We start from the raw sequence: 21,755 nt of genomic DNA on the forward strand, positions 1-21,755 counted from the left end.
TCTCATATGTGGAGGAACATCTTTTGCTTTTAGTTTTTTGCTAATCCTACTTGGAATTCTTAATATAGAAGTAGTAAATGGAGTAAGAGCTTTTTAATTTTACTTCTGTTAGCTAGCTGGAAATAACCCCTTCAGTATTGAGGGGTTTGAATTGTTGACTTTAATACCTCTTTAGGGAATATGTGAAGCCTTACAGTTTCATACATCTTCTTGCTTTAATTTGCTCAGAGTGACAAGGTAAAGTACAGATTTTCCTTGTTAATATTTTATAGGTGTTAGTGGTCTGTATGATTTTGGGCCAGTTGGATGTGCTTTGAAGAATAATATTATTCAGACCTGGAGGCAGCACTTTATCCAAGAGGAACAGATCCTGGAGATTGATTGTACCATGCTCACCCCTGAGCCAGTTTTAAAGTAAGATTTCTACTTTGGGGGCTGAAATTCATTAATATGCATATTTAAGTAACTTCTCCTGATTATAAAAACTACCCATATTCATTGTAAAAATGTGGAAAATAAGGAAAGACAAAATATACACCTAATGTCCATAGACAGCCATGTCAAAATTGTTGTGTTTATCCTGTCTTCTTTCTCTGTAAGTCCTTGTGCATACATCAATGTTAGCAGCACACTGCTTTTTTTCATGTAATGTAGGTGAACGTTTACTTATGTCATTAAATATTCGTCTAAAGCATTTTTAATGACAGCATAGTACTCTCTTGTGGATATACCATAATTTATTTAGCTAGTGCCATATCATAGGCATTTAAATTGTTCCTGGGGCGCCTGGGTGGCCTAGTTGGTTAAGCAGCTGACTCTTGGTTTCGGCTCAGGTCTTGATCTCAGGGTCCTGGGATCGAGCCCTGAGTCAGGCTCTCTGCTCAGCCGGGAGTCTGCGTGAGGATTCACTACCCCCCCCCCCGCCCCCATGCATGCACACTCTCTCTCTAATAAGTAAATCTTTAAAAAAAATAAATTGCTCCTGATTTTTGAGTCCACTGAACATCCTGATAGATGGATTTTGTATATATATGATTATTTCCTTATTCTAAGTTTTTAGAAGTTCTGGGCAAAGGTGTGTATACATTTAAAATCAAATAACTACTATTTGTGTTGAAGTGTTAGTGCAGAAATTTATTTTATTCCTACTAAGATTGTTGAAAGCAGGGCAGGATTGCTAGAATATAGAAAGAAGAATCCTTACATTTTGTATCTCATCACTTCATTTAATGTTGCCTGGTAAAGAGCTCATTTTCACTGTTTGCATCCTTTGGGCTCTCTCAATAATTTCAGCCAATAAAAACAAGATGAATTCCTGATGATGGATCTAAAAGATCAAGACAACCTATTCTTTAGCTACTTGCTTTACTAATAGGAACTGTGTAAGAGATAATACCAGTGTCCATACAGTTTTTGGTGGCAGAAAACTCTTTTTCTTAAGATTGAGGATCTATACTGAGTTATGAATTCTTGCCTAGTCAAAGTCCCCCTGGTTTTGGCCTTTGCGTAAATCATTAATAATGAGATAGGCATGGATTAATTGATTCTGCAGGTAGCACATACTTTATGACAACTTGTAAAAGAGTATAATCCAGTTGCTGTCTCTTTCCTTTGGGAAGGAAGAGCTCGGAGGAAAGGGTGGAGATAGATTTGAGGAAGAATTTTCTCTGGCCTACATTATCTACCATGGATATGTCATTATATATATTGGAGCTTCCATCTTTCAGATACACAGATATAAGCTTGATATACTACATATAGAAGGGGGATTATCTTAGAACGTAAAGTTTATGTATTAATTTGTATGAAAATGACAAATTGGCTTGGCATTTGTTAACTTAGGACCTCTGGCCACGTAGACAAATTTGCTGACTTCATGGTGAAAGATGTAAAAAATGGAGAGTGTTTTCGTGCTGACCATCTATTAAAAGGTATGGTTTTTCATCTCGGATAAATATTCTTCCAAGTAAAATTGATCAAAACAGAGGGTTTAGATTAAGCTTTTCTCATATTTTTTCTATTAAAATTTTTTGGGGGCCTAACATACAAAGAGTAAAGAGCACAGATCTTAACCATATAGGCTGACCTCATTAATTACACTCTACCTTACCATGCTGTGCAGATACTGGCAACCCGGGGCCAAGCAAGTCTATCAGTGCTGTTTTGCCAACAGCTTTTGCTCACTTTGTCTCTCTCACATTTTGGTAATTCTCGCAATATTTCAGACTTTTTCATTATTATTTGTTATAGTGATCAGTAATTAGGATTCCCTGAGAGCTCAGGTGATGGTTAGCATTTTTCAGCAATAAAATATATTTTAATTAAGGTGTACTTTTTTTAGATACAATGCTATTGCATATTTAACAGAGTACAATATGGGGCAAACAATTTTTATATGCACTGGGAAACCAGAACATTTATTTGACTCACTTTATTGCAATATTTGCTATATTGTGGTGGTTTGGAACCAAACCTACAATATCTCCAAGGTATGCCTATACAACTTGAGTCCCTTATTTAACAAAAAGAAGTTATATATGATAATTAGAAGTTCTGAGTCAGCAAAGGAATCAAGACAGTATCGTGATTCTCCCTGTAAAATCAACCGTGGGATTTATATAAAGTGAAAACATTATCCTTGGATTCATTTTTTTTTTACCTCTCCAGCACTGAAACTCAAAGTGTATTGTCCTTTTACCCCTTGATTGAAATTGACATGTACCAACACTGTTCTTGTAGCTCATTTACAGAAATTGATGTCTGATAAGAAGTGTTCTGCTGAGAAGAAATCAGAGATGGAAAGTGTCTTGGCTCAGGTAAGTAGAGATGTTATCACAGCAACTCAGGTAGGTGCTGTCTTTCTTACAGTGTTTGGTGACTGTTGAATTCCACATTGTGCTGACCCAGGCCACGATTGTAAGGAAGTGGAGTTTACCTTCTGTCTGTCTTTGAATTTTTATTTTCTTCTCTCTCTACCTTTTGTGGCTTTATTTTAACCCAAACTAGCAATTCAGTGTAAAGAGGCATGAAATTTGTTCTCTTTGGAAACCAGTTTTCTGGGTTTAATAACAAAAACCAGAGGAGTGACTAATGATGAATAGTGTTCGGTCTTGATGTGGAGATTTTGGGGCAGATATCCTTATGAACACTGTCTCATCAGCCACTTGATCTACTTCTGGTTGCACTATCCCTGACTATTTGCTATTACTCTTAGAACCTCATGAACAGGCCCCTGCTTTTCTTATAGACTAAAAGTTTTACAATTTCTATTTAAGTTGGCAGAGTTTAAGGAAGACTTAAAAGAGACCATAGAGAGAATCTGTTCTGACTTTTACCAAGTGCAGGAATACCTTCTATATCAGAAGTAGTTCTTACCCCTTTTTTGGGTCACAGATCACTTTAAAAATATTACGAAAACTGTACCTCTTTACCCCAGGAATATGCACATGTCCATGTATGTATGTTGCTGATTTCTCACCTTATGTATCCATTTAAACAAAATACATTTCTCCAACACCATATTTGATCATGAGGTCCACCAAGGCTCACCTCTTAAATTTTATTTACTTCCTTGGGCAAAAATGTACATACACACACAGAAACCAGTGCTGTATTTATACATATTTTCTTTATATTGGCATATAAATATGTGAGGCTCAATGTAGGAATCCCTACCTCTTTGCGTTTTCTCATGAGAATTTACTGGATACTTTTCCACTGCTGCCTTGTTTTCTAAAAATAATGCTGATTTTTCCCTGTGGTATCTTGCTTTCTAAGGTAGCTGAAAAATTTTCTCCTTCCTCATTTAAATTGAAAGAAAATCTTAATTTGGCTGTTGACTCATCTGTGAATTTATTTTAGTCCTTGTGAGGTGTATTTTATCCTTTGCTTGAAGCTCTTTGCTTTAGTATTGTTGCTCATGATTTAATAAATCAATTATTGGATTTTGACATTGTTATAGCCAAAAATTCATATCTCATTTCCTTTCTTTGCCAAAGGCATGACCTTTATTAGAAAGAAGAAATGAAAAGCACTTCTAATTACCCTTTAGTTACTGTTTCCCATTTAGAATGTTAGACTTACTAAGCTTTTGTAAGTATGTGTGTTTGATCTTAACAGTTTCATTCATTTCCGAGTCAATTGTCAGAGCAGGAAGTAATTAGTTGATTCATTAAGTCATTTATAGTTTGAACCCTGACTTTCTGTCTCATATCCACGGTCTTAGAAGAGCAGTCTGTTTTTTGTTTTTTGGGTTTTTTTTAGAGAAAATGTATGCACGTGCTGGTGAGGGGAGGGGCAGAGGAAGAGGGAGAGGGAGAAAGAGGATCTTAAGCAGGCTCCATTCCCAGCGTGGAGCCCAATGCAGGAGCCCAAAACAAAGTTCTGTCTTTTGACCCTAAGATCATGACCTGAGCCGAAATCAAGAGTTGGATGCTTAACCAACTGAATCACCCAGGCACCCCAGAAAGCAGCCTGTTTTTTTGATTTGCCATATCAGATATACATACAAGCTGTCAATATAACTTTCAGTGAAAAGTTGGGGACTGTGGTCTAATACTCAGAAATGGCCCTGGTGGATTCATGGCCAAAGGCCCATCTGTTTGCTTGAGCAAATAATAGCATTTTCTCTACCTGATCGTGCCTGTGACTCCTTTTCAGCTTTATTTTAGCATGGTAGTTTCTTTAAAAGGCACTGATTCACCCTCTGTGGTAGGCAGAGCTTTATTCCTGTTATGTGGATTCAGCAGCTCAGAACTGTTTTTCTTTGTCCATTTTTGCTGACCCACCTCTGCATGTACCAGTTTTTAAGTCATTTTTTAATTTTTTGTTATGAAGAATTCAAAACATACGCAAATAGAAAATAGTATAATAAATACTTATATACCCATGAACCTGCTACAATGTTATCACATTTTGTTGAATCCATTCTCTCCTTTCCTGCCTTCTCCAGAATTATTTTGAAGTACATCTAAAAAATCATTTTATTACATTGCCTTAAATGCTAACAAGTTTTTTTTGTTTGAATTGGGATCCAGATAAAGTCCATACTTTGTGAATGGTTGATATATTTCTTAAGTCTCAATCTTTAGGGTCTTTATCTCTAATTTTCCTTGTATTTTCATTAAAGTTGAGACATTGGTTTCTTAGTGCTTTCTACTATCTGGATTTGGCTGATTGCATTATTTTGGTGATATTTCACATGTTCCTCTGTTTCAGTATGATAATTTGGTAATCCGACCTAGAGGGCCAATCAGATATTTTGGCAAGACACTTAGTAAGTGGTGTAGTGTGTGCTGTGTACCAAGCCCTGTGCTAAGTACTTTACATAGTTAACCTTCAGAGTGAAGTAGATGCTGCTTCCTTATTTCACAGACAAGCAAATTGAGGCTCAGGTTAGGTAAGAACTTAACTCTTGAGTCACACAAGCTATAAGTGGTAGAATTGGGCGGTTTAGCCAGGTTTTGCTGACTCCAGAGCCTCAGTTCTTATGGTCATGAGTTGACGTATGTAATTATTTTGCTTCTATTAGGAGTTTTTTTTTTTTTTTTAAGTTTTGAATATTCTTCCGTATTAGACGGTTTGTCATAGTCATTTGAAATTTTCAAGTTGGAGGTCTTACATCATTTTAGAGGGTTTCATGTTGGTTATCAATGTATAAAATGTGCAATACACTGGAACACGCAGACATGAATAAGAAACAGTTTCTACCTTCAAGACCTTAATATCTAGTGGAAAGAAAAGTTTTATGCACATTTAATTAATAGACAGGGAAGTGTACCTGACTCTTAAATATGCAGAGTGGTAAAATGCAACTTTGGAAACTTATTTATGGGATGCCTGGGTGGCTCAGTTGGTTGAGTGTCTGTCTTTGGCTCAGGTCATGATCTCAGGGTCCTGGGATCAAGTTCCGCATCGGGCTCCCTGTTCATCGGGGAATCTGCTTATCCTTCTGCGCTCCCCCCACCTCGCTTGTGCTCTGTATCTCTCTCTGACAAATAAAATCTTAAAAAAATAAAACTTATTTATATGATTTCAGATTCTTGCCAATCAGTAACTATTATAGTTGAACCAGAGATATTTTTCTTTATGTTTCCTTGTGAAATGGTGAATGTATGAGTTTTAGCTCAGTCCCAGAAAGATACTCCATTTTTCTGGAATGGTAAATGGTAAATTGATAAACAGAAAGTGAACTGGTTATGATTTTAGTTAGGGTTTTTGAAGGTTAGAGTAACTTTGATGTTCTTATTTTGGGTGACTTTTAATGATGGATGGGTTTTTTATATATAATACTTTTATGCCCTGTTTTTTTCTCAGTCTTTTATGTTAATTATTTTCTTTACTTATCCTTTAGCTTGATAACTATGGACAGCAGGAACTTGGAGATCTTTTTGTGAACTATAATGTAAAATCCCCCATTACTGGAAATGATCTCTCCCCTCCAGTATCTTTTAACTTAATGTTCAAGACCTTCATTGGGCCTGGAGGAAACATGCCTGGGTATGTATCACGTATTCTTTATGTAATGAAGTTACTGAAATTGTTGTAATAAAAAGTAAACATCAAATCAGGCATAAAGGAAAATTTTTGAAAAATGATACCTAGAAAGTACAGATAAATATTTAAAGGAGAAATAATAACAGACATATTCTTAAATTTATTCCTTCTAATTCTTTCTGAATGTATTTTTTTTTTTAGTGTATGTTACCATTTTTTATTTGCCACAAGATAAACAGAAGTCTGATTGTCATACCTTGTGATAGCTGTATAGGGCAGGAGAGATAGTTGAAGAATGATTTTGAAAGTCATTGAACTTATTGCTGAAGGAGACTTAGAAACCATTCAGTCTAGATCAACACTGTCCAGTAGAACTTTCTGCAGTGGTATAAATGTTCTGTAGTCTGTGCTGTCCAGTATGGTAGCCACTAACCACATGTGGCTGCTGAGCACTTGAAATGGCGTTAGTGCTTCTGAACTTTAAAATGTATTTAATTTTAATTAATTTAAATTTAGGCATTTGACTACTGACCTACCATACTGAACAACATAGGTTTAGCTTGTTATTTAAAAGATGTGGTTTTCATAGTAAAGAAAGCTGAACAGTTTACAATATGATCCAGAACTAGAATTTGTATTTACAGATTCCTTCTCAATGTTAACAAACTTAGCCAAAGTATTCTACTTCATAACTTCAGATATTTTTCTTATGGTCTCATTGTAGGGTAATTGAGGGTAGGCTTTTGTAAGATGAAGCTAGATAGATCATGTTTCCTTGAGTAGAAACTAAAGAATAGTAAAAATGAATTGTGACAGAATGTATGACTAGAATTATTTTAGTCACACACTGTGTTGACTTGGGATATTTTATGGAAAGAGGCCAAAGGTAAGCCTTTCATTTTGGCAGTACATACAGAGAGTCATTAAATGGGCCAGACCCTCTGACCTGTCATCCCACTCCTGGGAATTTATCTGAGGGAATAATTCAAAAGGAGAGGAAGCTATATTTATCAAGAGCATATAAATTTAAAGTGGAAATAACCTATTTATCCAAAAATTTGAGATGAGTAAATTATAATAGATTGTTTTAGAATACTCTGCAACTGTCAAATATGAGAAATTATTATGATTATTTAGAAAATGGAAAAATAAAGAATACATAATTTTACATATTCTACTTATAAATCATGCACATAGGAGCGCCTCGCTGGCTCAGTCAGTGGAGCACGTGACTCTTGATCTTGGGGTCATGAGTTTAAGCCCCACGTTGGGTGTATTTAAAAATAAATAAATAAATGAAATTTAAAAGTCTTACAGCTTTTTAAAAAAATGCGTGTGAAACTGTAGTTACACTTCTTTTGGATGAAATCTGGAAAGGACCACCAGAATGAGGAGTTGGTGTATTAGAGTGAAAAGAGGGTACAATTGTATTTTATTTTTTCATTGTTTTAATTATAAACTATTTTGAAGTAAGCTGCTGGGAAAGCTTTCTTAGTTGTTGTTTTTGCAAAGAATATTTTCTGTAAAACTGAGAAGAGGACAGTGGCTATCATGGTGTATTTGCTTGGCCGTATCTTTAAAATATGGAGAAAAAGAGAAGAAGCCTCTGGCTGGAAATGTAGAATACCACAAAGGAGAAAATGATAGGAAAAACCTTGAAATTTGCCTAGCCTAGTGTGATGATTGTGATGAGTGAGCTCTAATGCTGAGTGTGAGCCCATACTGGCTTCTTTGTAGCCACACAATTACACTCTAATATGTGGGTTAATAGACATATAATTAGGAAGGGTCTTATTTCCAGATGGATCTGAATTGTCTGCCTCCTTGCTAAATGATTAATCAGGTTTTAGGGACATTAAGAGAGAGGTGGTGTTTGACTCACTGGACTGATGAAATAAAATGACATTTCTAATAGTAGTGTTGCCATACCAGTTGCTTGATATGTTCTCTAGCACTTGCTTGAGAATGTTTGGTACCAAGGAAAATGTCTACTCCTCCTACTCCTTTGCTTTAGAGCATGTATGTACTGCTTTGTGTGAAAATAGTATATTTCAGACTTTTAGGATTTATATCTAAGGGTTTCACATTTTTGGAAAACTTAATTTCTTTCCTCCTAACAGACTGATTTATTTAAATTTATAGGTACTTGAGACCAGAAACCGCACAGGGGATTTTCCTGAATTTCAAGAGACTTTTGGAATTCAACCAAGGAAAGTTGCCTTTTGCTGCTGCCCAGATCGGAAATTCTTTTAGAAATGAGATCTCCCCTCGATCTGGACTGATCAGAGTCAGGTACTGCCCATATTATTCTTCCAGTAAAATTTGTGAACTCGGCTTTGAATGGGAAAGGGAACCTTGCTATGTTGAGACAATTCTGCTTCATTCTTACATGACCATGTCTTTATTTTTGTCCTCCAAAAGATGATGCTTTATGTTTGTAATCTCTGGGACATCAGGTAGTTGTAACTAATGAGAACTTGAAGGGAAAGGAAGGAAGGAAGGTGAAGAATAGATCACATTTCTCACCTGCTCCAAAATGATCTTTCCCCCTTATTTGTCATATGTTTAGAGGATGGTAGGATCTTGATTGTCTAAACCAAGGCATTTTCTGGCAGTGGTGATATGTGTAAGTGTAGGGTGAGGTGGGCCAGGGTGACAGTTAGTAGGGGAGCGTCATGCTGGGTGTCCAGGGCAAACAGCAGTGCTGGAGTTGGGATGGGGTGTTTCCGTAACTAGTTGACATTCCTCCAGACATTTGAGGCGTCTATATGACAGGCCAGCTAGCAGGCTTGCTTCTGTCTACTTTAGTCTGCTCACTTGTCTCTATTCTAATAACCTCCCTTTGCCAGATATATCCAGGAATGTGTGGGAGGTCCTATTAGCACTTAGTTACAGTTTTCTTTAGAAACTTCCTGTGATTTAGCTGCTTTTGACTTGAGCTTTTTGTGATTTCTCTGTATTTTCTTACTGATATCATCTCTTGGTGAAATAAATTCCACATAAAAAATAAGATATGTAGGTAAACTTAACTATCTTAGACTCCAGAAGGATTTCCACAGCCCCACCACCCCACCCATCTCTCTTTTCTTACTCACTATAATTACAGACTTCAGTCATAGCATATCCCAGCCACTGACTCCACATCAAAGTACCCAAAGCACCTGCCTAATCTTGTTAGTCTCCATGACACCCACTGAGGAAATGCCCCTATGTATTGACCAAACTGTTCCTTCAGGCCTGTGATTGGTTCAGCCTTCTGGTCAAGAAAGGGGGAACTACACAGAGGAAGGGGCTTGCAGAACTTAGAGAAATGGGGTGGCAGGGATTCCCTTGGGCCTCTGTGTGGAAAGAAGAGGTGGTCAGAACTTTAACCAGCTATAATAACAATGGAAAAACTTGTCAGGCTTGAGTCTGTTTTACTTCCTGGTGTCTGGGTTTTTCTGTCTCTTTCCTTTTGTTTTTTGGCTTTCCATCTGTTCCAGTAGTGTCTTCAAGCATGCTTTCAAAATACTGAGAAAGCCTGGTAAGACTGACTTTGTCTAAAGCCAGTGTTTTGGAGAGGATTTATATAACATAGAGTAGCTCTTAGAAGTTATAAAAGGACCACGAAGTAAGGCAAAACCTGGGGTTTGTGGAATAGAAAGTGGTAAGTCAAAAAAGCAACTCAGAACTAAGGAGTGATCCTACGAGTTAACTGGTAAAAGGTCCGTGGGGCTTCCCTGGACATTTTTTATTTTGGTCATTTTCCACTTTAAAGCATCCTGTCTGGATTCTGGCTGGTTTTTGTTATATGCATCTCTAAGATCCTGACTAGAAGTCCATTCATTCTTCCATGAGCCAGTATCCCCATGGTTTTTGTTGCATGGATAGGGCTAGGATTTGTTTAGTGTTGTGATTTATAGAGTTATCAGGTGATTAGTCTTTGCATGGCTGTGATTTATTTTATTTAGGTTGGGAGTATTAGACTGTTCATATGTAATTTTTAAAAGTTTGTTTTTATTTTGATTGGCTGGTTCTGTCTTCTAGACTACATGTATTGTAGTTCTCCATGGTTCAGGTACAGTGTCTGAACTCAAAGACAAGAGACCACTGGTAGAATCACTGTTAAGAGTTGATTTCCATCTCCTGTCTGTGAGCTGGGATTATTTGACAGAACAGATGGAAAGGCTTTGGCAGCAGATTATTTTGGGATTCTAGGCAGGGCCCTTATTTTGATATGCTTTGCATTTTAGATGTTCTCTTGCTATCCACCACACCATAAGATATGCGAGGACAGACATTGTGCTTCTTTGTCTCTGTCCTATTTCTGTGCACACAGAAGACATTTGATAGTGGTTGAAAGACAAGATATAGGTGCTATAGGACCAAGTAAGAAATACTATTAAAAAATAAAGTTTAAAAATTAGAGCTCTTTTGCCATGCATTTCATGTATTTTTAGGTCTCATTTAAACAGTTTTTCATTGTTTTTAAAAAATCTGAGATAATCATGAAAGTGCACTAGTAAATGTATGTGGGGGAGTGTGTTTAAAGAAGAGAGATTTGATTTTGACTCATAAAGTTAACTTAAAACACTTTTCCCCCAATAGCTACTTAATTGCCATTCAGAGAAATCTCTTTGGGAAACTATTACTATATGCATATTTATTTCATTATTACGCAGTTAGCTTGATGCTAGCCTGTTCAGTTCATGTCTTACGTCCTCTGCCATGAATAACACTTTATTCAAGAAGCTGTTACTCTGGGACGCCTGGGTGGCTCAGTCGGTTAAGTGTCTGCCTTCGGCTCGGGTCATGATCCCAGGGTTCTGGGATCGAGTCCCGCATCGGGCTCCCTGTTCCGCAGGGAGCCTTCTTCTCCCTCTGCCTCTGCCTCTCTCTCTCTGTCTCTCATGAATAAATAAATAAAATCTTAAAAAAAAAAAAGAAGCTGTTACTCTAAAGAAGCCAGCTGTATGGTGCCATTATCAGTCATTTACTTGTTCAGAGCAATAAAAAGGAAGAAACCAAACTACTATAAAAGCTAAAGAACAATTTCACTTCACTTTTAATTTCCCATTCTTGGAAAAGGAAATATCGGGAACTTCATTTAGTATATATTTATAAAGACTTGCTAGTGCTATAAGGAAAATCATTTTATTTGGAAGTCACTATTCAGTATCTCATTTCTTTTTAGTGTCTGACATTTGCTTAAGTTTTCCTAATATTAAAAACTATCTGTTCTTTAAAAATTATTTTCCATTGAAAGTAATAATCTTTTGTTGTTGTGGCTAGTATGGAAGGAAAAACAGATGGATGGTAGTTAAGGTGGTAGAAACAGATTTCATTCAAGACTATTGCAGTAGGGGAGGGTGCCTGGGTGGCTCAGTTGTTAAGCGTCTGCCTTTGGCTCAGGTCATGGTCCCAGGGTCCTGGGATTGAGTCCCACATTGGGCTTCCTGCTGGGCGGGAAGCCTGCTTCTCCCTCTCCCACTCCCCCTGCTTGTGTTCCCTCTCTCGCTGTGTCTCTCTCTGTCAAATAAAAAAAAAAAAAAAAAAAAAAATCTTAAAAAAAAAAGACTATTGCAGTAGGCAGTGGGGGGAAAGAGATCTCAGTATGGAACCGGGCTCAATTTTGAATATAGCACAGGCAGGAAAGGATTTTTAGCCAAGGCATGGGGTGAAGCGGGGTCAGTGGCTAGAAAACTACTTAAAGGGACCATCGGGGCAAGGCAAGGGGGATTTTGGCTAAACTAACCTGAGGGGATGTTGCTGGAGACAAGCCAGGGTGATCAAATACCACCTGGGGGATGGTGGAGGATGACAAACCCAAAAAAGATATCAGAGGTGATCACATGGCAAGAGGTGGGGTAGGGTGATTCTGGTTAAACTGACTTAATCAGGGTTCTTGCTAAAACTGGATTTTACCAAGAAGTATACAGATGGGCCTAGGAGGAGTTTCAGGGGACTGACTAAAATTTGGGCAAGCAAAGAATTTTTGTCATCGGACAGAAGTTAATATTTGAGGGCACCTGGGGGGGCTCAGTCGTTAAGTGTCTGCCTTTGGCTCAGGTTATGATCCCAGGACCCTGGGATCGAGCCCCACATCGGACTCCCTGCTCAGCGGGAAGCCTGCTTCTCCCTCTCCTACCTCCCCCTGCTTGTGCTCTGCTCTCGCTGTGTCTCTCTCTCTGTCAAATAAATAAATAAAATCTTAAAAAAAAAAGTTAATATTTGAGGAAAGTTTGATTGTTTTATTTATTTAAAATACTATTCAAGTGAGTTGTAAAGTTTTCATTAACATGTTTAAAAAAAATAGCCACCCAGACAAATTTAATCCAACTTTTTTTCTTTTTCTTTTCCTTTTCTTTCTTTTTTTTTTTTTTGCCATTCCCTTAGGAACAATTTTCTGGTTTAGTGATAAGAGATTCCTGTAGTATGGGGGCCTATATCATTGTAAAGTTGAAAATAAGGGCCTTGTTTATTTTTTATAGTAAAGCATGCAACTTTTATCCCTTATATTTTTGCTTCCAGAGAATTCACAATGGCAGAAATTGAGCACTTTGTAGATCCCAGTGAGAAGGACCATCCCAAGTTTCAGAATGTGGCAGACCTCCACCTTTATTTGTATTCAGCAAAAGCCCAGGTCAGCGGACAGTCTGCTCGAAAAATGCGCCTAGGAGATGCTGTTGAACAGGTGAGATGCCATAGGTAATTTCATTTAGGTTATTCCGATTTAGGGTCTGCAGCACTTAGCAAATTCTGTGTCCTAGAAAACAAAATATTTGTTTTAGCAGTCATTTTTTTTCTATAGTATTTGTTTTTATATAGTATTTATCCTACACTGTTATTATAGTGGGAGGAAAGTACGTGAACATGCCCATTTGTAGGCCAGGAGGCCAACATGAATAAGATATTTAGCAGAGCACTTGGAAAAAAGATCTTTGAACTGTGGCCTATCAGTCCAACTCTTATCAATATGTACTCCTTTTGGGGAGACATTTTGACTCACAAAAAGCGAGTCCTCTGGATTTTAATCTTTTATGTATTACCCATAGCAGTTGGGATAAAGTCTTGCATAGGATAGTATTTCTCTAATCATTTGTCTAGAGAAGTAAGTGCATGAAAACTTTCTAATAGTCGCTGCTGCCTGATAATGGAATGAATCGCCCCAGGGAACAATGAACTTCCTGTCCCTGAACATATTCCAGTGGAGGCTGGGTGGTAATTTGCCAGCCATTTTGCAGAGAAGAGTCCTACAGTGGGTAGGAGATGGGGCTAGATGATTTCTTTTTTTTTTTTTTTAAAGATTTTATTTATTTATTTGACACACAGAGAGAGCGAGAGAGAGAGGGAGAGAGGGAGAGAGCACAAGCAGGGGGAGCGGCAGGCAGAGGGAGAAGCAGACTTCCTGCATGAGCAGGGAGCCCGATGTGGGGCTCGATCCCAGGACCCTGGGATCTTGGCCTGAGCTGAAGGCAGCTGTTTAACCAACTGGGGGCTAGATGATTTCTAAGATCCTTCTGGTACTGGAATCAGAAGATGACATACACAATATGGGGTACAGAAACTTCAGTGGGTAAGGATACATTAAAATCCCCTTCCACATGTCTTACTACTTTTGTTAATTCAGAAGAAATATATCTGCCCCTCTGTAGGGTCATTATTATGAATGGCATTTTTAGTACTGTAGATTTAGAAGGTATGAGGTATTGGGCTGAAGTTTTGCCGACCCAGTGAGTATGGCAGAAAGATTTTCAATGACTGTTATTATGAGCTTGTTAACTTGATATTAACCCATTTAAAAATAGCCACAATCACATTCTGGGTATTTGAGATTGTTCTGAAAGCTGGATAAATTAGCTTACCTTGTGTTTCAAATATTTTTCAGTAGAATGTGAATAAATCAAAAATGGTACATTGGCCTTCGAAAGAATGTGTATTTTTTCCTTCTGTGCTTGTTTGCATATTTGCTTGCTTACTTATTTACTAACTGGTTTACTCATTGATTTTTAGGGTGTGATTAACAACTCAGTATTAGGCTACTTCATTGGCCGCATCTACCTCTATCTCACGAAGGTTGGAGTATCTCCAGATAAACTCCGCTTCCGCCAGCATATGGAGAACGAGATGGCCCACTACGCCTGTGACTGTTGGGATGCCGAATCTAAAACATCCTATGTAAGGAGACTGGAAGGCTTGTTAGCATGTGATCTTCACTGTTAACTTAGGAGCATGGATATCAGAATTGCTTTTTGTGTGCTGTATGTCAGAGAGCAACAGAGAGAAAAGAGGTCTTTTCCAAAGCAAAATGGAAAAAGCAGTTGTCCCCTGCCCTCTTACAAGGAAGGGGTTACGGGTTACTCTTGTGTCTCAATAGCCCTTTGTAGACTTAGATGGCTTTTATAGAGACCGAGAGTAAGAGAGACAGAGAGGGAAGGTCAGTGATGGGGCAGTGCTGGTGTGTACATTCCTGGGCTGGGCAGTGTCATGGCTAATATCCGTGGGTGCAGCTAAGTTGGGGTGGCCTCCTTCCTGACAAGGACCCTAGCAAATGTTGGAAATGGTGGCAGGGCTGAGTAAAGAAAGATATGGTGCTCTTTGTTTAGAGAGCTATTTGTTAGGTTTTGGTGGTAGACTAGTAGTTGTGATCTCTTGTTTAGGAACTACCTTTTCTCAAATTCTGTGTTTTAACGATAATTCAGGGAAGACCTCTTGGCTACCGATTTCACTGTACCTTACCACCCCCACCTCCCAAACATGAACATTCATACTGGAGCTTAGGATTGACAGACATTTGGGTATAGGAGGGCTGGCTGGTTGGCTCAGTCAGAAGAGCATGCGACTCTTGATCTCAGGGTTGTGAGTTTGAGCCCCATAGTGGGTGTAGAGATTACTAAAAATAAACAGACCTTTAAAAAAAAGTTAAAAAAAGACATTTGGATATAGAAGATGCTTTCTGCCCTGGTAGCAGTGGGAACAAGGTGGCATCCAGAACAAGGGGCCTGAGAGCCTCCTGGCATTTCCCTTATTTGGTGCTAGAGAGGCTCTTCGGTGACTTTTGACAGTCCTTCGTTCCCATGTGCCCTTAGTTTCACTCTTTACTTTTCCAAAATGACTTTCTTTTAATAGATTCATTTTTAAAAATGAGAAATGAAAATGACTCATTTTTGTAAAATGAAAAGCAAAAAGTAATTCTGAAGAATATTATGTAGAAAGTGAAACTTCCATTTGTATACATCTCCCCAAAAGTTGTTCACATCTCTTCTGCATCAGGGATCAGCACATGTTTTCTATAGTAAATGTAGTAAAAATACTTTGGGCTTTGCAGATTTTTGTTGCTTCTTTGTTGTTGTTTCTTTCTTTCTTTCTTTTTTTACAACCCTTTAAAAATATAAAAACCATTCTTAGCCCCATGGGTTTTTTTAGCCACTGTTCTAGATGGCTTTACATACATTACAAACATATATGCATGTATATATGCATAATGGTATGCAGATAGCTGTAGTGGCTGTTATTGATGTTGTTTTAAATATATTCTTTTTCTTCTGTGGATTTGGGAAAGAATTTCTATAATCTGTTAGGTTTTTCTTGTTACTTTATTTTCCTCACAGACTTGCTTGATGTAGGCCAAAATGATAGCAGTCATTATTTTTGGATTATAGATGAATGTTAATTTCTTTACATGTTTTAAGTTTTCTGGAATTTCTTCGTATTTGCACATCAAACCAATAAAATATTTTCTATGTTGTGTGAGAAAAGATTATTTCTTTTCTCTTTGTTCCATACCAGTTCCCTTTCTTAGTTTGCTCTGACTAATTTTGTTAAAGCAGACACGGATTCTTGCTGTCTCACTTGAGATTCTGAGTGTGGCCTGGATTACATTTTATTTCTTTCATTTGTTTGTTCATTCAACATGTATATTTGGTAAGGACTGTGCTTTCCATTCTAAATGCTTCATATGTAGTATCTTGTGTAATCCTCATCATAGGTCCTATTTCTGAGGAGACCAAAGTGCTGAGAAGTTAAGCAATTTGCTTGAGTCTCACAGTGAGTGGTAGAACTGGGGAATGAACCAGGGCTGTCTCACTCCAGGCCCGTGCTCTTAACCATTGTGCTACATTGCTTTATCAGACCCCGCAGCATTCCTGCTCATGCTTTTCTGAGTGCCACTGTGAGCTGTGGCTAAATCATCAGGTACTGAGAATCAGAAAATGTGGGCCTCAGTCTTGCAGATGTGATGAACATCATGGTGACAATAGTTAATAATGCTGTATTGTGTATTTGAAAGCTGCTAAGAGAGTAGGTCCTTTAAGTTCTGGAACCAGGTGTGGTGCTGGATGTTAACTGGACTTATATGGTGCTCATTTTGCATTATCTACAAATACTGAATCATTATATTGCATACCTGAAACTAACATAATGTTTCATATCAATTGTACCTACATTTTTTTTTTAATTAAAGAATAAAATTGAAAAAAGGAAGTTGTGGGCCCAGCATTGAGATTAAGCTACAACATTTTACATAAAGTCATTGGGAAACTAAACAAAACCAGAAGCTCGAAAGTAACAGGAACTTTCAAGGAGTGGGAAGAACTCCTTTAAAGACTTTTTATTGTTTTAAGTCCTCACAGTAGTGATTTTGTTAAACTAGTTGCTTTATAAAATGTCGTAATTGTTAACAGTTTACCAAACTGTAGACAACTGGTTCCGTTTGCTGAGCATGTTTTATAAAGCAAAGGAAATGCCAAAACCTTATCAAAGTTGTTCCTTTGCAGCCTAAGAGAACAAAGGAGACTTGTTTCTTACTCACTTAAATCAGGGAAATAAAACAGGTAAAGAGCTTCCCTCCCCTATCTGAAGCACTCCATCAGTAGAGCAGTCTGATAAATAGAAATTAGACAGTCCCTGCATTCAAGAGAAGACGAACACTTCCTTTTTGTGTGCTTCATGTTTTATTTTTTTAATGAAAAAAGTCACTGAGACAGCTAATGCTTCACCCTTCTTTTCTTCCTCAGAGTTAACCACTATCCCAGGGTTGTTACTTGCCGTTCTTGGACGTGTTTTGTAATTTTACCTTTTAGTACATAAATATGTTGACATCTTCAGTGCATGTCAGATGATCAAGTGACATGATTTTCGGTTTCATTCTTTTAATTTCTGTTTTGTTGTTATGTGTTGGGGTTTCTGAGCTTGTGAGGTTTATATTTGCCCTCTTTAGTTCATGCATCCCATGTGGTAATGTGCTTGGAAAGCTTAGTAGTTGTGACAGTTGCAATTTTTCATACTCTTTAGATCAAAGGCAAAATATAAATATTCATGAGGACTAACTAGATATCTACTAAAATAAGCCTTTAACATCTATGTGGTGGTGTTGCTCTTAAGTTTTATTCTGTGACTTAAATGTTACCTGCTCTTTATTGAGATCTCTTCTGTTGTGTAGGAAACTGAACTGAACACAAATGCCCACGTTCGTGGTCAGCTGAGGTGTGTGTTTAGCACAGCCATTTGATGCCAGTTTGTGAGATCAATAGACACTTCATCCAAAGAGAGTAGTGGTTTCTGCTAGATTGATTTTGAATCCTGGCCTCAAATTTGAAACACATTTACTGGTTTTGTCTAGGTTCACATTTTATTTCCATAATTAAATCCTATACTATATTAGTTTACCCCACATTCACAATATGGTAAAATAAATCTCCCCAGAAAATAAGACAACTTTGTGTACATGTGTGAATTATATTTTATAGGTTTGTTATCTGCCTGATGTATAGAACTATTCCCATTTCAAACATTTATAAAAGTTGAGTGGAGATGCTATAATAAATTATCTTTGGGTATGTGAAAATTACTTAACAATCTGCATGCATCTGTGAATGAACCCAGTGCAATAAGTGTTTTTATCTATTATGTCTTCTTAGGGCTGGATTGAGATTGTCGGATGTGCTGATCGTTCCTGTTACGACCTTTCTTGTCATGCTCAAGCGACCAAAGTCCCACTTGTAGCTGAGAAACTTCTGAAAGAGCCCATATCCTTTCTGGTCACTTCAGCAACGCAGGTCTAAAGTGTAAACATCTTGAAAATGGATAAATCCAAGTCTACACATTCTATGGATAAACTGAGATGTTTTGGATATTGTGGTAACACTTATTTAAACCTATTATTCTACCCATCTCATTGCTCCTTTCCTAGTCTCTTTTTTTGTAATCTGATATACCCACCCATTGTTTGGTCTTTAAAAGAAGCATATTCAGAAAAGTGCTCTGAATGTCTTTCCGAGTGTTGGCCAGTTATTCTCAGCTATTTCCACAATACATTTCTCCAGACCTGCACCTACCTACGTGCTCTTTAAATAAAGGGCACCTGGTGAATACTTTCTCTATGAAAAGTTGAATGCCATTTTATGGTAGATGAAATAATAATTTAGCTCACTTAATCTGTAAATCAGCAAAGAAATTTCCATTCTTTAGCAGGCAGTGAGGTCGTGAACTCATCTTAGGGCTAGGCCAGTGACAGAAAGTAGATCCTGTTGTGTTTGGGACATTTCAGAAATCAGTAAATGGTAAGTAGAGGTAATTATGCTGTGTATCAGGTTATGTTGCTGATTAGAATAATATCCCTTTTATCTCATTGTAACCTTGTAGAAGTCTCTGTTGACAGTGTTTACTTATTTTCGGTGAGGTTTGTCTAATGATTTTGTGGGTAGTTATTTCATCTTACACTTGAAGTCAGTATAAACAGGATCTAGGATGCCAGTGGAGAACTAGTCATTGTTTTAATTTGATGATGAATCTCAAGATCGTTTTCTGAAATACTATGGCAGTTCTCTGTGTTTTTTGGTTCCTTGACTACTTCATACAAAACAGTCAGTGTTGTTCAGTTTGAACCCAATAAGGGAGCAATTGGTAAGGCATATAAGAAGGATGCAAAGCTGGTGCTGGAGTACCTGGCTGTTTGTGATGAGTGTTACATTACAGAAATGGAGAAACTACTGAATGAAAAAGGGTAAGATTTAAGATGTGTACTTTTATATGGGCTCCACTTAGATATGTCCTCTCTGCAGATTCTGAAAGGGTAAGATCAGTTTCTTGAGACATTTTTTGCAGGTAAGTATTATCTCTATGTTTAAAGAACTGTGTTTGCTGAGATTCTGGCATTATAGCCTAGAAATAGATTTGAAATGATCTTTTTTTTTCCCCAGTAACTTTCCTAGAGGAGGAGTTTTGTCTAAGGAAGTGACTGAGGAATAATTAGAAGTGACATTCTCTCATTCATTTCTATTTTTTTTTTTTTTTGAGCTTTGGAGTGGTCTCTGTAATTGTTTTAAGCATAAATATAAAGATAATAGAGACAGATCTATAAAGAAATATGACAAAATCCAGTACTAAACAATGTAAAATGTACTATGTCTGACAAACAATAAAAAACATAAATAGGAGTGCCTGGGTGGCTCAGTCAGTTAGGTGTCTGACTCTTGATCTCAGCACAGGTCATGATCTCAAGAGTTGTGAGTTCAAGCCCCACTTTGGATTCCATGCTGGGCGTGGAGTCTGCTTAAAAAAAAAAGTTCTAAACATATGAAGAAGCATGAAAATGTGACCCATATTGAGGAGGTCAGTCAAAAGAAACACCTAGAAGTGACAAACATGATGGAATAAACACATAAGGATGTTAAAACAGTAATAAGTGTACTTCATATGGTCAAGGATATAAGGGAAAACATGAACATATGAGGTGAGAAATGGAAATATATATTAAAAAAAGAACCAGCAGACATCTAGAGGCAGTGTTGCAAATGAGAATTCACCAACTGGGATTAACAGTAGATTAAACATGGCAGAAGGAAGATCATTGAATTTAAAGACATAGCAATAGAAACTATCCAAAGGGAAGCATAGAAAAAAAGAGACTGGGGAAAAAATGTCCTTTGGATCAATATGAAGCAATCTAACATATGTGTAATCAGGAGTCACAGAGAGGGTGTACGGAGAAAATACCTGAAGATACATAGGATAGGTCAAAATTTTCCAAGTTTGATGCAAACTGTAAACCCAGATTCAAGAAGTTCAACCTCAAGCAGAATAAATACAAAGAAAACCACATGAAGGTACATTAGAATCAAATTGCTGAAAACCAAAAATGAAGAGAAAAGTCTTTAAAGTAGCCAGGGGAACAAAGACTCATTACGTTAGAAGGAGCAAAGACAGGGGCGCCTGGGTGGCTCAGTTGGTTAGGCATCTGCCTTCGGCTCAGGTCATGATCCCGGGGTCCTGGGATCAAGTCCCGCATCGGGCTCCCTGCTCCGTGGGGAGCCTGCTTCTCCCTCTCCTGTCCCTCCCCCCGCTTGTGCTCACTCTCTCTCAAATTAATAAAATCTTAATAAAGCAAAAACAGTAACAATATATTGTGGAATTTATAACATAGAAGTAAAATATATGCCATCTACAACTCAAAGGATGAGAGCAAAGAATTGGGAATATACTGTTGTAAGGTGCACACATTACATGTGAAATGGCATAATACTCTTTGAGGGTAGACTCTGATAAGTTTGAAAAAGTACATATAGTTAACTCTAGAGCAATTACCTGGAAAAAACACACAAAAACTAAATAATAAACCAGTAAGGGAGATAAAATAGAATAATAAATAGCAGGAGGGGAAGAATGAAGGGGAGTGAGTCGGAGGGGGAGACCAACCATGAGAGACGATGGACTCTGAGAAACAAACTGAGGGTTCTAGAGGGGAGGAGGGTGGGGGATGGGTTAGCCTGGTGATGGGTATTAAAGAGGGCACGTTCTGCATGGAGCACTGGGTGTTATGCACAAACAGTGAATCATGGAATACTACATCAAAAACTAATGATGTAATGTATGGTGATTAACATAACATAATAAAAAAATTAAAAAAATAGAATAATAAAAAATACTCCAGAAGAAAGCAGGAGAAGGGGAAAAATGAACAAAGAAAAGATGAGACAAATAGAAAGTAACTCTTAAGGTGTTAGATTTAAAGTCAGCAGTATCAATAATTATATTAAATATAATTATCTAAACACTTGAATTAATAGCCATCGATTGTCAGACTAGTTAAAAAAATCAAGACCCAATTAAATGCTGTTTACAGGAAACTTGCTGTAATTGTAATACACAAATAGGCTTAAACATAATAGAATCAAAAAATGTTTCCCATACAAATATTAATCATTAAGTTAGGAGTGGCTCTATTAATATCAGATAAAGTCAACTTCAGAACACAGGAAATTGCCAGAGACAGAGTTACATTT

General features: G+C 37.4%; 1 protein-coding gene across 2 annotated transcripts in view; it reads left to right on the forward strand.

Moving 5' to 3' along the window:
• The window catches only part of GARS1 (glycyl-tRNA synthetase 1), a 45,881-nt gene that overhangs the window by 14,341 nt on the left and 9,785 nt on the right, over positions 1-21,755 (forward strand). For both annotated transcript variants that reach the window (XM_073899032.1, XM_073899033.1), the window contains exons 4-12: positions 273-414; positions 1,843-1,931; positions 2,740-2,816; positions 6,353-6,498; positions 8,638-8,787; positions 13,006-13,168; positions 14,488-14,652; positions 18,393-18,505; positions 19,337-19,477. In XM_073899032.1, the coding sequence (XP_073755133.1) occupies positions 273-414; positions 1,843-1,931; positions 2,740-2,816; positions 6,353-6,498; positions 8,638-8,787; positions 13,006-13,168; positions 14,488-14,652; positions 18,393-18,505; positions 19,337-19,477 (1,186 nt within the window). The remainder of the gene's footprint in view (positions 1-272; positions 415-1,842; positions 1,932-2,739; positions 2,817-6,352; positions 6,499-8,637; positions 8,788-13,005; positions 13,169-14,487; positions 14,653-18,392; positions 18,506-19,336; positions 19,478-21,755) is intronic.

This window comes from Callorhinus ursinus, unplaced genomic scaffold (assembly GCF_003265705.2).
Source record: "Callorhinus ursinus isolate GAN/ISIS: 27379988/994484 unplaced genomic scaffold, GSC_fseal_2.0 scaffold12, whole genome shotgun sequence".
In the NCBI taxonomy this organism is placed as follows: Eukaryota; Metazoa; Chordata; class Mammalia; order Carnivora; family Otariidae; genus Callorhinus; species Callorhinus ursinus.